Source organism: Danio aesculapii, chromosome 17 (assembly GCF_903798145.1).
Source record: "Danio aesculapii chromosome 17, fDanAes4.1, whole genome shotgun sequence".
NCBI classification, from domain to species: Eukaryota; Metazoa; Chordata; class Actinopteri; order Cypriniformes; family Danionidae; genus Danio; species Danio aesculapii.
In genome coordinates this window covers 18,915,450-18,929,760 of record NC_079451.1, presented here as the reverse complement: position 1 = coordinate 18,929,760, position 14,311 = coordinate 18,915,450, and the positions used below count along the sequence as shown (strand labels likewise).

General features: G+C 34.6%; 1 protein-coding gene across 1 annotated transcript in view; it reads left to right on the top strand.

Annotated features, from left to right (window-relative positions):
• The first annotated feature begins 1,063 nt into the window (after positions 1-1,063).
• The window catches only part of rin3 (Ras and Rab interactor 3), a 34,397-nt gene continuing 21,149 nt past the window's right edge, over positions 1,064-14,311 (top strand). The window contains exons 1-5 of the mRNA XM_056476950.1: positions 1,064-1,501; positions 3,612-4,213; positions 10,903-11,017; positions 11,696-11,768; positions 11,859-11,950. Coding sequence (XP_056332925.1) covers positions 3,674-4,213; positions 10,903-11,017; positions 11,696-11,768; positions 11,859-11,950 — 820 coding nt within the window. The 5' untranslated portion in view covers positions 1,064-1,501; positions 3,612-3,673. The remainder of the gene's footprint in view (positions 1,502-3,611; positions 4,214-10,902; positions 11,018-11,695; positions 11,769-11,858; positions 11,951-14,311) is intronic.

The following is a 14,311-nucleotide window of genomic DNA, read 5'->3' as shown; positions in this document are numbered from 1 at the left end:
GATGATGTAGATAAGCGTTCTACCAATTATAGAAGAGATGGCACTTGATCGAATGGACAAATTTGTCAGTATGATCAACCATGATCGTCATCCTCTTTTTGATACAGTCCAAGCATGTGCAAGCTCTTTCAGCTCAAGATTAATTTAGCCCCGGTGTTACAGAGAACGATACAGGAAGTCATTTTTAATCACAGTGATTAAATTGTAAGACCAAAGTCATACTAGATGAATTTGCTGAATTGTAATAGCATTAATACTGTAAATATGGACTAGTGTCTACTCGTTGTTTGAAACTAAGGTGTGCAGTATGAATGTAATTTTATATACTTTTTATATATGTAATTAATTTTATTTATCTTATAGTATGGAGAGCTCTGCTGTGACGTGAATTTCCCTTTGGTATTAATAAAGTCTAAACTAACAAGTCAAAATTTCAAGTTTATATCTCAACTCGGAAGAAAAAGTTAGAACTGGGAGTTTACATCTCACAATTCGGAGAAAAAATGTAATGCGAGGGAGGCATAAATTCCCAAGTGCAAGGAAATTACTCAGAATTGTGAATATAAAGTCACACTTATAATAAACTGCTACTATGTTTTCATAGTATAATCTTGCTGCATTAACATACAAGATTTTAACGCTTCTCTAAAGTGTCAAGAGCTCTCGAAATGATAGTCAACTCCCTGCTAATGCGAACAGAAAACTAAACTAACCATTTAAAAGTGCAGTACTCTTGGCAGCCTCACAAATATGTCCCCCCTCCTGAAGGCTCTCGAACAGACGGTGTAATGTAGACATTCTCCATCAAAGTGCCTTGAGCAGGCTCTCTGCAAAAATTATGGATCCAGCGATTAGGAGTGGATGGCATACCATTGGTTCCCAAAGATAAAACTAACCATATGTTGAACTGCAGACCTTCTGGAAGTTCTTTTGGGGTTCCTGAGCATCTGGAGCTGTTTAACTTCAGACACTTTCAGACTCTACAGGGGAGGAGGGAGTAGAAGTTCACTCCTCACAGCTCAGTTTCTGAGGTAAACACATCTGCGGACGTTGTTTATGTTGTATTTAGTATCAAAGCGAGACAGAGAGAGACGGTGTAGTGCGTGCAGTTACGTGACTTATTTAGCTCAGTGTTTCAGAGAGTATAGGGGGTGGTAAGGGGTTGGATGACCACCCTGGACAGCCCCTTCCTGACTACATTGCTGACAGGAAGTTTAGAAAGAAAAAGAAAAAAGGAGCCGTGCACATTTCTTGTTTCTCCTTTTTTGGTTTTTCTGCCTTTTTATGATTTCGCCAACTCTGTTTAACAAAGGGAATACATCATTTGGGGAAGCGCACCAAAGAAAAAAGGAGCGGAGCTAAAATATGGAGGACGTGTTTTGCTGTGAACTGGGTCATTCTGTGAGCGTTTATTTGTGACGCCAAAGGGAAGAATGTTGAGTGTGAGGACGAATGATGAAAACAGCTGTCGGGACTCGGAACATGGAGGAGCATCCTGAGAGTGAGTAGACATAAACATCTACATCCATCGACTGTTTCAGCGATTTTTTTTTTTTGACTCAATGAGCAGAAAAAGGCTTTGGCTAAGTCCAGAAACGATGGTCAGTTTTTGGAACACTTTTGTTACATTGCTGAATGAAAACCGCTGGAAAGCCGGAAGAGCTGGAAGTCTACACTTAATAAACAATTAACAAATAATTCACAAACATGTCATATTACTCAATTCTCAAATTCTTAGTCCATCAGATACTTCAATCAATGAGTTCAAATAAAAAAAAAACAAGAAGTTGTTAACGGAGTAGGAAAGAAAGATTTTAATAGGCCACTAATCTGAGAAATGTGTCTAACTCTGATCCAGATCTTCTTTTTTTTTTTAAATACAGTGGTTTTATCAATCTGAAGTGTTTTAAAAGTGTTACTAACGAACAATATGTTCATATTTTATCAATAACTGGTTATGTAAATACTTAAGCTATTATTTGAAATTTGGCTCAAAGACAAGATAATTTCTGGGATCATTTTAAAAACTTAAATCAATTTTTAAGAGTGCAATTATATAAAGGCATATTGAACGCAAATTTTCAACATGAATATTTCAAATAACCTGAAATTAAGTGTCAAAAAACAGGTTTCACCATCATCCACCATAACAGATATGTTAAAACTTAAGAAAGACACTTATTCTGACCTGCTTATTAAAATGCGCTCCTATCATAGTCTGAATACTCTTATTCATAGTCTTATTTTATTTTTTTATTTTAGTTTAACTTATTTTATTTTATTCTCTAGATTTTTATAGTAGTGCACAGTCCTGTGTACCGCACTGTATATTGTTGAAATGATAATAAAAGCCAACTTGAACTTGAACTATATTAAAGAATAAGTGATCATTCAAAATTATATTCATTTCATTCATTCATTTTCTTGCCGGCTTAGTCTCTTTATTAATCTGGGGTCGCCACAGAGGAATGAACCTCCAACTTATTCAGCATATGTTTTATGCAGCGGATGCCCTTCCAGCTGCAACCCATCACTGGGAAACACATGCACACTTATTCACACACACATACACTACGGCCAATAAGCCTACCCAATTCACCTGTACCGCATGTCTTTGGACTGTGGGGGAAACCGGAGCACCTGGAGGAAACCCACGCGAACGCAGGGAGAACATGCAAACTCCACATTGAAACACCAACTGACCCAGCCGAGGCTCGAACCAGCGACCTTCTTGCTGTAAGACGACAGCACTACATACTGCGCCTCTGCGTCACCCATTATTCCTATTTTTTAATGACAAATGGGTAAAACATACTGGCTTGAAGTATAGTCTAAGTATAAATATAAAGTTTTAAAATGACAAATGTAGTTTAATACGTCTTTTAATTCTTGTTTCAAATATGATTTTATCGTTTATAAAATAGTTACACTAAATGGTATTTGAAATATTCAATTTCTTTATTTTGTTGCTCAGAAAAATGAAAAGGACAATTATTATTAAAAAGAAATAAATTTAAATTTAAATTGACTGCTTTTAATGCTTGAAAACCCCCATTACTGTTCAAATGTTACCTAAATATGTTTATATTAAAGAGTGATGATAAAAGATATAAGAATTATGTTTAAAAATACATGATGCTAGTCTCTATATCTCTGTCTAATATGGCATAGTTAAAATGGAAAAAGTTTGAGCACGCGGTACATACACGCAATCCATTTCCTCGGAAAATATGTTACATGATATCACAGTACAGCGAATACCAAAGGAAAGATTTTAGCAGGAACTGAAGGAGAGAGACATCCTGGTAGCCAAAAAAAGGAAGAACGAGAGAGAGAGAGAGAGAGAGAGAGAGAGAGAGAGAGAGAGCTTAGCTGAGCGAACAGAGTACAAAACTGCTGCTAGTACTATGATGCACATAGCTTATTTCATCCTTACACGAATATGCTGACACATTCCCCATTGCACAACTTTGCCAAATATTGGCACATTATTAAAATCATATGACATACTGAACTGACCTCATGATTTCAAGAGAACAACTGACTTGTTTTTCCTTATACTCTGTTGCAATGCTTGTTGCACTGACATCCTTGTATGATCTTTCTCGCAGGCTGATCTATAAAACATTGACGGGATTCTTCTCAAAGCTCTGCGCGTCCTACAGTATGCACTATGATTTCTCCTGGCCCTTCCACAGCACCTCCAGGCCTTTCTTCCCCAACCATATCATCATCTATTCAGTCATCCTTCCATCCACAAACCTCTATTTCTACTCCAGCTTTCCCATTGGTGGATATCTCCGACGACCCATCCCCTGACCCCAACACCTCCTTCCTATTCCCTGATTCATCACCTCAACTTAACTCCAAACCATCTCCACCTCCTCCACACAAGCCCATGATGTCTCCTCAGGTCCCAAAGCCACCTCTTCCAGCACAACTTCCTTCTGCTCTTCCAAAGACCTCATCTTCGGGCCTACCTAGACCACCTCCACCTCCCACCGCAAGACCCTCGTCTCCACCTCAGCCCAGACCTCCTCCACCAGTAGTCCCAAAACCACCGGTTCCTACGTCTCCAGTCAGCAAGAGCAGCAAACCTGTGCCGCCTGGAATCAGCATACTGGAGAAATTGATTAAGACGTGTCCGGTGTGGCTTCAGCTGGGGATGAATTTGGACAAAGCCATGCATATACTAAGCAAGGAGTTTCCTGGGGTAAGAGAGAAAAAATACTGTATTGATTAAATACATTGCACCTACGGGAGTTAATCTGAAAGCATTATGAGAAGGATAAACTTTTTATTCGATAAGAAAAGATGCGCAAAAACTACCAGATTCCAGTATGCACATTAAAAAAGTCATGTGATTCTCTTATAAGAGATCATGTGATGGTAAAAATGTGTATGAATGGACAAATCAGCAGGTTGAGCACACTGTAAAACATCTGAAATATTGTTTTGGCAATTTTAAAATGCCAGTATTAGTGCTATTATATTATTAATTACCTCCAGAACTGTCAAGAGCGTCTGTAATCCACATCTGATGCCTTTAAAAGCCACCACGTGTACACTTTGTGTCGGCATACTGCTTTCTGATGTGCAAGTCATTTATTAAATAAGGAAAAGATTGCATATGCATAAATATACAATTTATGTAAATAATAATAATACAATAATAATAATAATTCATTTATTTATAAATAGATAGAAATATATATTTATTTATAAATAAATACAATATAAAAATGATTATTTTTATTATTATAAATAAATGATGAAAACAATCGAACAAAGATTTTTTTTTGAATAAACAATACTTTTTGGTTTTCAGTTGGACTTTAAAAGTATTGAAGTATAGGAATTTAATAATCAAATTGCATTGCATCTACATGCCAACTTTTCTAATTATCATTAGATTATTTTTGACTATGTTGAAATGTATTTTTTGTTAATGATATTTTATGTATGATATTTTGTTCGAAAATAAATAAATCAAATCAAGTAGGGTTAGGATTGGGGTATGGGGTTAGGGTTAGTGTAAGTTGACATGTACGTGCAAAGTTTCTTATAGTCAGTTAAATGTCTGTTGAAGGAGCAGTACAGTCGCAGGCCATAAAAAAATACAGCCAAATAAAAGTCTTTCATATTATTAAACTAGAGATGAACTTTGCAACGACTCCACAAATTCCATGATTTGAACTGTGTTTTCTAATTAAATATTATTGACATTAAAGATCTAGTAATGTGGCTATTGCAGATTCGCACATTGTGATATCAATGCTGAATTGATATAGTGCCCTAATAAGAACATTTTATTAATCTGAAAGCTTTAATTTCAAATTTACACAGGACTTTGTATCCCTGCAATTAATGTAAACAACAACAAATTGACATCTAGTATTGGCGTCAAAAAACAACTTAAAAATCTGTGTTTTTGACACCAATGTTAGATGTTCAATTTTATGTCATCAAGGAATTCAATTGACATCAAATCAGTTTGCATTTTGACTTGTGTTTTGAAAGATCCTGCTTGTTATTTGATCACACTTTATTTTGATGATCTGTTTGTTGAATTTAAGTTACATGTCAACTAATTCTCATTAGATTATGAGTAGACTGTTAGGTTGGGGTTAGGGTCAAAGTAAGTTAACATGTACTTGCAAAGTTTCTTATAGTCAGTTAAATGTCTGTTGAAGGAGCGGTATCAGCAGATATTAAGCAGACAGTCTACTAATACTCAAATGGACCATCAAAATAAAGCGTTACTGGTTATTTGTGCAGAATGAAGCCCGACAGGCTTATCAGCAGTTCTTTAAATAAAGGTAAAGCTTGTAGAAAGAAAATTTGCTCTTAAAAGAAAAATGTACTTACTATTTACTCAGCCTCAAGTCAGTCTAAACCTTCCTGACCTACATTCTTTTGTTAAACACGAAAGAGCATATTTAGAATAAACGTGTATCCATTGACTTCCATAGTAGAAAAAAACAAATACTACGGAACACAATGTTTATCAGTTTCCAGCTTTCTTCACAACACCTTTTTTTTTTGCATTCAACAGAAGAAAAAAGTCAAACAGATTTGAGAAAAGTAAAGTATGAGAAAATGATGACAGATTTTCTTTTATTCAACTGTTTGGACACAGCCTACGCTAACCTACTTAATATTCGCAAGATGGCACCAAACAGTCATACATTCACTAATGGTCAAGATGATTCATAGTACCCTGATGAATCTGTGTTATTAGTTTATTCGTTTGTTATCAGGAAATAACCATAGACATTGGTATGTCATGATTGACTATTCACAAGTATTCAAGAGATCTGTGTAATAAATCAAAACAAGAGTTCTAATTATTTCTTGTAATATTGGAGAACTGATCATATTTATCTGTCTGTGTGTGTGTGTGTGTGTGTGTGTATATATATATATATATATATATATATATATATATATATATATATATATATATATATATATATATATATATATATATATATATATATATATATGTACAGTTGAAGTCAGAATTATTAGCCCCCCTTTGAATTTTCTGATTCTTTTTAAAATATTTCCTAAATGATGTTTAACAGAACATGCCTTTAAATCTCATTTTAAGCTGTATAGAAGTGTCTTGAAAAATATCTAGTCAAATATTATTTACTGTCATCAGGGCAAAGATAAAATAAATCAGTTATTAGAAATGAGTTATTAAAACTATTATGTTTAGAACTGTGCTGAAAAAGTCTTCTCTCCGCTAAACAGAAATTGGGGGAAAAAATAAACAGGGAGCTAATAATTCTGACTTCGACTGTATATTATTAGTATTCATAGGCTTCATATTCTGTCAGCCATCTCATTTGGCTATCTGAAACATAATTTTTTTTAAACAAACCTTGTAAAAAATGGTCAAGTCTGCTTGACCTTCTATGTCACCATGACATAAAACAACAAATGAAACGGCAATATTTGACTATATTTGCATATAAGATGTGATTTGAAGGCAAAGAATCAACCAATTGTTTTTAATGCACAGCAGGCTATGGATTATCTTGCCTGTAACATTTGCCAGCAGCTCAGTTTGCCACTTTCGTTTGCAGTGCAATATTTGTCAAATGCGGCTTCTTAGCATCCTTTCCACTTTAAAATCAGACACAGAGATAGGTAATGAGTCAAAATCACATTAATTTGAAATGAATGAATGAAAGAATGAATTCATTCATTCATTCATTAATGAAATTAATGAATTAGAGCATTAATTTTTGATATAATTAATTTGAGCTAATTAAAGATTTTAGCCCATTCTTGAAGAGAAACATAATGTGGCGATTAAGTATCAACATTATTTTCTAAATAAAAGCCACAGGCATTTTAGACAAGTTACTATGCCCCTGAATGCTTCAGAATGTGTGTCCTGTGCATGAAATTGATTTATTGGATACATTCCAGCCAATCAGAATCAAGTATTCAGACAGCCAATTGTATGAAAACATCATATTTAGCAATGCATGAAGGATATAACAAGTGTCTACTGGTATATACAAGTTAAAATATCAAAAGTTTTATCACCTTCAGTAAAAAACTGATAATTTAATGCAGTCAAATGGTGCACCTACACATACCATAGTTTGACATTTATATATTAACGTCTTAAGATGCATATTTAAACATTTAAACTGCCCCAACATGCATATTTAAACATTTAAACTGCCCCAAAATGTACTAAAGAAACATTTAAAAGTGCAGCCCTAAAAAAATCAAGCCTCATACTTAGTTTATTGTCTCAGAAGTTGTTTTATATACATGACAATAGAGATGATGAAAAAAAGAAAAACTATGACAACTTCCATTACATGTCAATGCAAAACATGACAGCCTCAAAACAGTGGACCAATCAGAAGAAGCCAGGCTGAAGAGAGTACAGAAAGTTATTTGAAATGAGAAAGTTATTTGAAATGAGAACATCTCATAAAAGCGTGTCTTAATATTTCTCATTTCTGCACAGCACATTTTTAATATTGAGCCAGTCATACTGTTTAGTGGATTTTGGAATCCTACAAAAAAGTCTAAATTTAAAGAGAGAAAATGTCTGTATATCAGAAAACACACTTCAGAACCCCATAATCGAATGATCTAGAATGTAAAAACAACGCAGATATTTAAAGAACATGGATATCTAAAAATCAATCAATTAATCAACATGAAATATCAAAATTCATGTCCAGTATAATGGATTTAACAATCTAACATTAAAGTACAAATGAAATCAAAACTAAATATGATTTTGTTAGCTCACATTGCCAGCTTTGTGATGAACAATTCATCTGTGTATGTCATCAAGAGAAAAAAGTTTGCTCTTGTAATCTAAAATTAAAATCTAAAAATGCACTTCCTGTTTGTTTCAGTTAAATTCTCAGATTACATGATTTTGAGGTATTGGGCATGGCTAACATACATAACCACGCCCCTCCAACTCTCACAGAAATGGTGAGCAGGAGGAGTCTGTTAGGTTGTAATAACTCTTCTAAAACCCATTTCCCGATCTTTCTGAATGAAGTGCCTACTTTACTACATCCAATCAGCTCACAGTAGATAAAACAAACCACGCCCACTGTTTTCTCATTTAATATTCTGTTTTTCTAGAAACTATCGTAATATGAAAAAAGGTTGCAGCATCCTGTTCCTAATCTAATATTATGTTTCACACTATGATCATTCTTTAAAAAAAAATTTAAAATAGAGAAAATTTAATGGCTAATAATTACTGTCTTCTTGTGGCTTTCCTTTTAAGATGACGTCACTTCTAATAAGCAGTGGTGGAAGGAGTACTGAAAAATCATACTCAAGTAAAAGTACTATTACTTGCCTAAAAATGTAGTGCAAGTAGAGTAAAAGTATCTGTTGTAAACATTACTCAAAGTATGAGTAAAAAGTATCCCTTTCAAAAGCACTCAAGAGTAGTGAGTAGTGAGTATTACGCTGTAAAAAGCTGATGCATTTACATGTAATTTGTGGATGTGTGTAAACGTAACATTCTGTAGTGCCTTAATTATTGCCCAACAGACACACAACATCATAAGACGTTAATATTATTAAGTTCGATTTAGTTCGATGTCAGGTGACCAAAATTCAATGTCTAGCCAGCGTCTAAGGACAATATTAGTTTGATGTCCAATAACGATGTCAAATGACGTTGATATTTGGTTGATTTTAGGTTTTGTTGGAAAGTGACAAAAATCCAGTGTCGAGCCAACATCTTAAAGCAACGTCATATTGATGACAAATACTGACATTTATTCGTCAGGAATGGTAACCAAAATCCAACATCTGATAGATGTCATATTGGTTATGATATTTGGTTGATGTTAGGTTGGACGTTGGACATTGACGTCGACCTGATGTCAACCCAATTTTCATTTCCAAACAAAATGTAACATCCCCACGACGTTGGGGTGCAACTTCAATCAGACATTATGTTGAGGTCTTGTGCCTGCTGGGTGTTTAAGGCCATTTCGGTCATCATGCAGTAAACATCCGTCATCTTCTCATCAGTGACATGCATCTAAACATTGGGTCTCTAGGTCAATGCGTGTAAAGATTTTGAACATCTTCTTGGACACTTTTAATGCTTCTAAACTGTTAGCTGCAATTATAAATCACACATGTCTTGAGGTAGCTCATTATGATGCGATTTACCTCTTTACTTCTATATGTGATTTGATTGGACAGGAATCACAGGACTGATTTTTCTAATCCCCATAGACAGGAAAAAATAAAGTAGTGGAGTAAAAGTAAAGATACTGCACTAAAAATTTACTCAAGGGAAAGTAAAAGTACACATTTTTAAAACTACTTCGTAAATTACAATTCCTTAGAAAAAACGACTCAATTACAGTAATGTGAGTATTTGTAATTAGTTATTTTACACCACTGCTAATAAGTCACGTGAATAAAGGCATATAATTTAAAGATTTTAAAGGGCAAGTAGGATCGATATAAAAAGGTGGACTGAAGTTTGTGAGCTAAACTAATATAATGAGAATGTGTATCAGAATATATTGCATTGTCACATATACAGGACTATTTTCAATACAATTTAGAAATACACATGCAACTTTTACTTTAAAGCGATATTGAGAACACATGATTGGGGCATTGGAAATTTGTTAAATTATTAAAGAAATGTTTATTTAGGCACATTCTACCAGAAACGTAGTTTCTGACTTAAACTTGTCATCCTCAAAACAATTTATGCAAAAACAAGCAAAAAATCATACAATTCAATGACAGAACGCATCCTTGATCACTATCAGCGTCTCCTCCATCAAATGATGTCACTTCCTCCAAGTCATAGCCTTAAATGTGTATTGCACACATTTTATGTTAAATGTAATGCAAATGTGACAGGACTGCAGAAACACAGGGACAATTGTGAATTTATTTGTATTATTTATTTATAATTTCATGTTTATAATCAATTGACGTGAATGATAATAACTTAAACTTGCTATTTCTGAAGGGGTTTTCCCCCCTAAATAACCGTTTTTACCATAATAAAATGATTAAAGCTGTAGGTTCAATTGGGCTGAGGACAAGGACAATGATAGGGTTTGTATATTTGTATAGTGTATTTAATAAAGAACAAAAATCTGCGAAGCAAATGAATGACATACTCCTTTACAGAACAACTCACAGAAATCAACCATCAGTCCATTTTAGAAATCTTTAGGATGAAATACTTTTTACTCACTGTATTTATGTTTTTATTTCACTGTATTTGTGTCCCTTTAAATTCTAGATACTAATCGATATTGATTTTTTATATAAATGGAAAAACATACTTACCAGGATACTATTTAATTAACAGTCTTCTTCTGCTGAACTTGTATTATTTGTTTGATTTTGCAGATATTTTTAGTCAGGAGGGATGCAACTCAAAAAACAATGGTACTGGCAGTACGTCTTGCCGACCAGCTGGGGGAGCCCCATGTCAAAGAACTGCCTGTAAAGGAAGAAAAGTCCTGTGAGTTATATGTTGCACTAAAAAATGAGTGTTCTTTACTCTTAATTTACAAAAGTTTATTCATGGAAATTCCTTTCTGCCATAACAAACCCACACACAAGCACATTTGCATACAGACCTCAACACATCCACACAGACAAGACCATGCGCTAACAAATCTGCATACACAGCCTACCTGAAGAGGATTTTAGAGTGTATGCAGTATTAAAGACTTGAAAGGGTATGAAAGGTGTTTGGTGGTGGGTGTTTTTGGGGTCGCAGCCCGCAGGTTTCCTGTCCCCAACCCTGCACAGCAGTTATTGCTACAGGATGTCCTGCACTGGCCTTTTATAGCTATGTTTCCTGGTGTCTATGTGTGTGCGCGTGCATATGTGGTAATTTTCACAATCTATACAAAGCAGTCTAGTCACTTCTGACCAGATGTTACAAAGCTGAAAGCTCTTTTCAGGCTAATAAAGAAAGAAGTGAAGGCCAGTTGTTTGTTTACACGTGGCTATTCATCATTATCCCAGACCATATAGAAATTCCCCAATGAACTGTTTCTGCATCAGCAGGCAATAAGTCACACAAACAAACTTTATGAACCACTAATAAACTGAAGTGTTATATCCAAGCGGTAACATCGGAGACCGGATCTGCGCATAGGATTAACGCTTCTGTTTCTTCCATTTGCTGCAGTGCTGTACCTCGAAGGGTCTGTGCTGGTGTTTGAGAACATTTTTAAGCTAATTGCTTTCTACTGTGTTAGCCGGTAAGCTAAAAAAACAAACAGGAAACCTTCATGCATACATATTTTGCATCTTTTAGCATCTCATAAAATATTCAAACTTTTTTTACTCAGAGACATCCTACCTTTTCCTCTGAAGTTGCCCCAAGTCATTCAAAAGGTGGCTAAATATGAGGACATGGAAGTGATCTCTTCTCTTGGTTCAGGTAAGAGGAACAAAGGATTATTCTATATTTAACTTTACTCTGATTCTTGTATTTTTGGTCATGTCATATACAGTTGAAGTCAAAATTAATCCTTTTAATTCTTTTTCATATATTTCCCAATGGATGTTTAACAGATCAAAGATTTTTTCACAGTATTTCCTTATAATAATTCCTTATTTTTCGTCTAGAGAGTCTTAGGCCTATTAGTTTTATTTTGGCTACAGTAAAAGCATTTTTCAAGCCATTTTAAAGCCAATAATATTAGTCCCCTTGAGCAATATTTTATTTTCAATTGTCTACAGCAGCGGTTCCCAACAGGGGGGTCCTGGCCCATAAGGGGGCCTCAGCGAGCTCTGTGGGAGGTCATGTCAAATTTTTCAAATTATTTTAACAGTGGACAATTAGTTCATTTTATCCCCTGGCAGACCAAAAATTGACAAATTTGTAATTCGTCCTCCACAAAAAAGATCGAGTCTTACTGATTTGCTTTCAGCAGCTAATACTAATGACCCAAGCATACTGGACCCAGGTGAGGAAGCTCCAAACATTTCAAAGCGCAAGCAAAACTGGAAACACGAAATGCAGGAAATACCAAGATAGGTACCTGAACGTTGGTTTTATTCTATTTTCTCAAAGCAAAGAGTCCCTGACCGGACCACAGTGTATTATCTACGTAAGTTCTTGCTAATGAATGCATGAGGTCGTCCAAATTAATAAGACATTTGCAGACGACTCATCCCAAATACCGTGACAAGCCCAGAGCATTTTTTGAGCACACGGCAAAATAAAATGAGATGAGAGATGTCACAGCTACTGATAAAAAACTTAAAAAATATTGGCAACTAATATAGGGCCAATTTAAAGGCAAAAGGCTTACGTTTTTCAGTTACAAATGGCCTACTGATGTTTTGCTTTTATATTTTATATTAGGCTATTATTTGTGCATAAACATATCTAGATATAGTAATAAACATACCATCTGTTTGAACAACTTTTTTTTTGTCATCCTTACTGCAAACTTGTATGAGAGATAATATAATTAAATGTTGAGGGGACCTTACAATAATTTCCGGGGAAAAAGGGGGTCTCAGGCAAAAAAAAAAAGGTTGGGAACCACTGGTCTACAGAGCTATAACTATCGTTATACAATGATTTGCCTAATTACCCTAACTTTCCTAGTTAACCTAATTATTTAAGCCTTTAACGGTCACTTTAAGCTGAATACTAGCATCTTGAAAAATATCTAGTCAAATATTATGTACTGTCATCATGGCAAAGATAAAAGAAATCAGTTATTAGAAATGAGTTATTAAAACTATTATGTTTAGAAATGTGTTGCAGAAAATGAAAAAAATGTGTTTAAACAGAAAATGGAGAAAAAATAAACAAGAGAGCTAATAATTCTGACTTCAACTGCATATGTATTTATTCCTATGGTGATTTAGGCTAAACTAATATGATAAACAGAGCTTTTATTCAGTCACATCATCCTAGCCAAAAGGTGTGGGAAGGACAGATAGCAGTCAATATCGTATGAACATCCTGCAGTTGACTGAATATTTCATTGGGTGCATCTATATATGCCTCATACTGCCCCAGAGAGTATTTAATATGAATGTGCAAGGGTATGTATAGGATGGCTTCCGTTAAAAAAAGATGTCTTTCTAAAAAACTCTGCAGACATATTTTGTGGGCCCGCTAATGCTATTGTGAAAATACTCTATTAGCAATCAGCCACAAGGTGTCCAATAAAAGAGGATGTGAAGAAATGAGTAAGTAGTGCATTGCTGGTCAGGGGATCTCAACATTTCACCTCCCATGCTGTTATTAGGCTACTGATATTACACATTTCGGATGTTTGACAAGCTCTCTTGCTCTCTCTCTCTCTCTCTCTGCTAAGTTATTTAAAGTCATTTAGTTCATTTTAGCTCATGGCAACTATAAATGGCTAATGTGCTTGATGGACTCGGATACACGTGGGTGCTTCAGTTTTAACTTAAGACAGAAGAAAAGAAGAGACAAATGAATTGTTAAAAATGAAGTAAATACTACAGGAAAAACACATGATATTTTATTTTAGCATTCAATTAAATCGAATTTCATTGGAATTGTTGTGTTAAAAGCTAAAAAAAAGCTATTTTTGAGAAGTTTATGTTTTCCCATTCAAACTAAATGCATACATACTGCCCAAGAGGTGTTTCAAAGATGGCCGCCAAGTGAAATGACTTGTCTTAAAGGAACTTTGATATATTGGAAAGTGAAAGCCATTGATTTCCATAGCGTGCTTTGTTCCAATGCTATAGATGTCATTCTTCAAAATATCTTGTTTTGTGTTCAGCAGAACAAAATAAATGCAAGAAA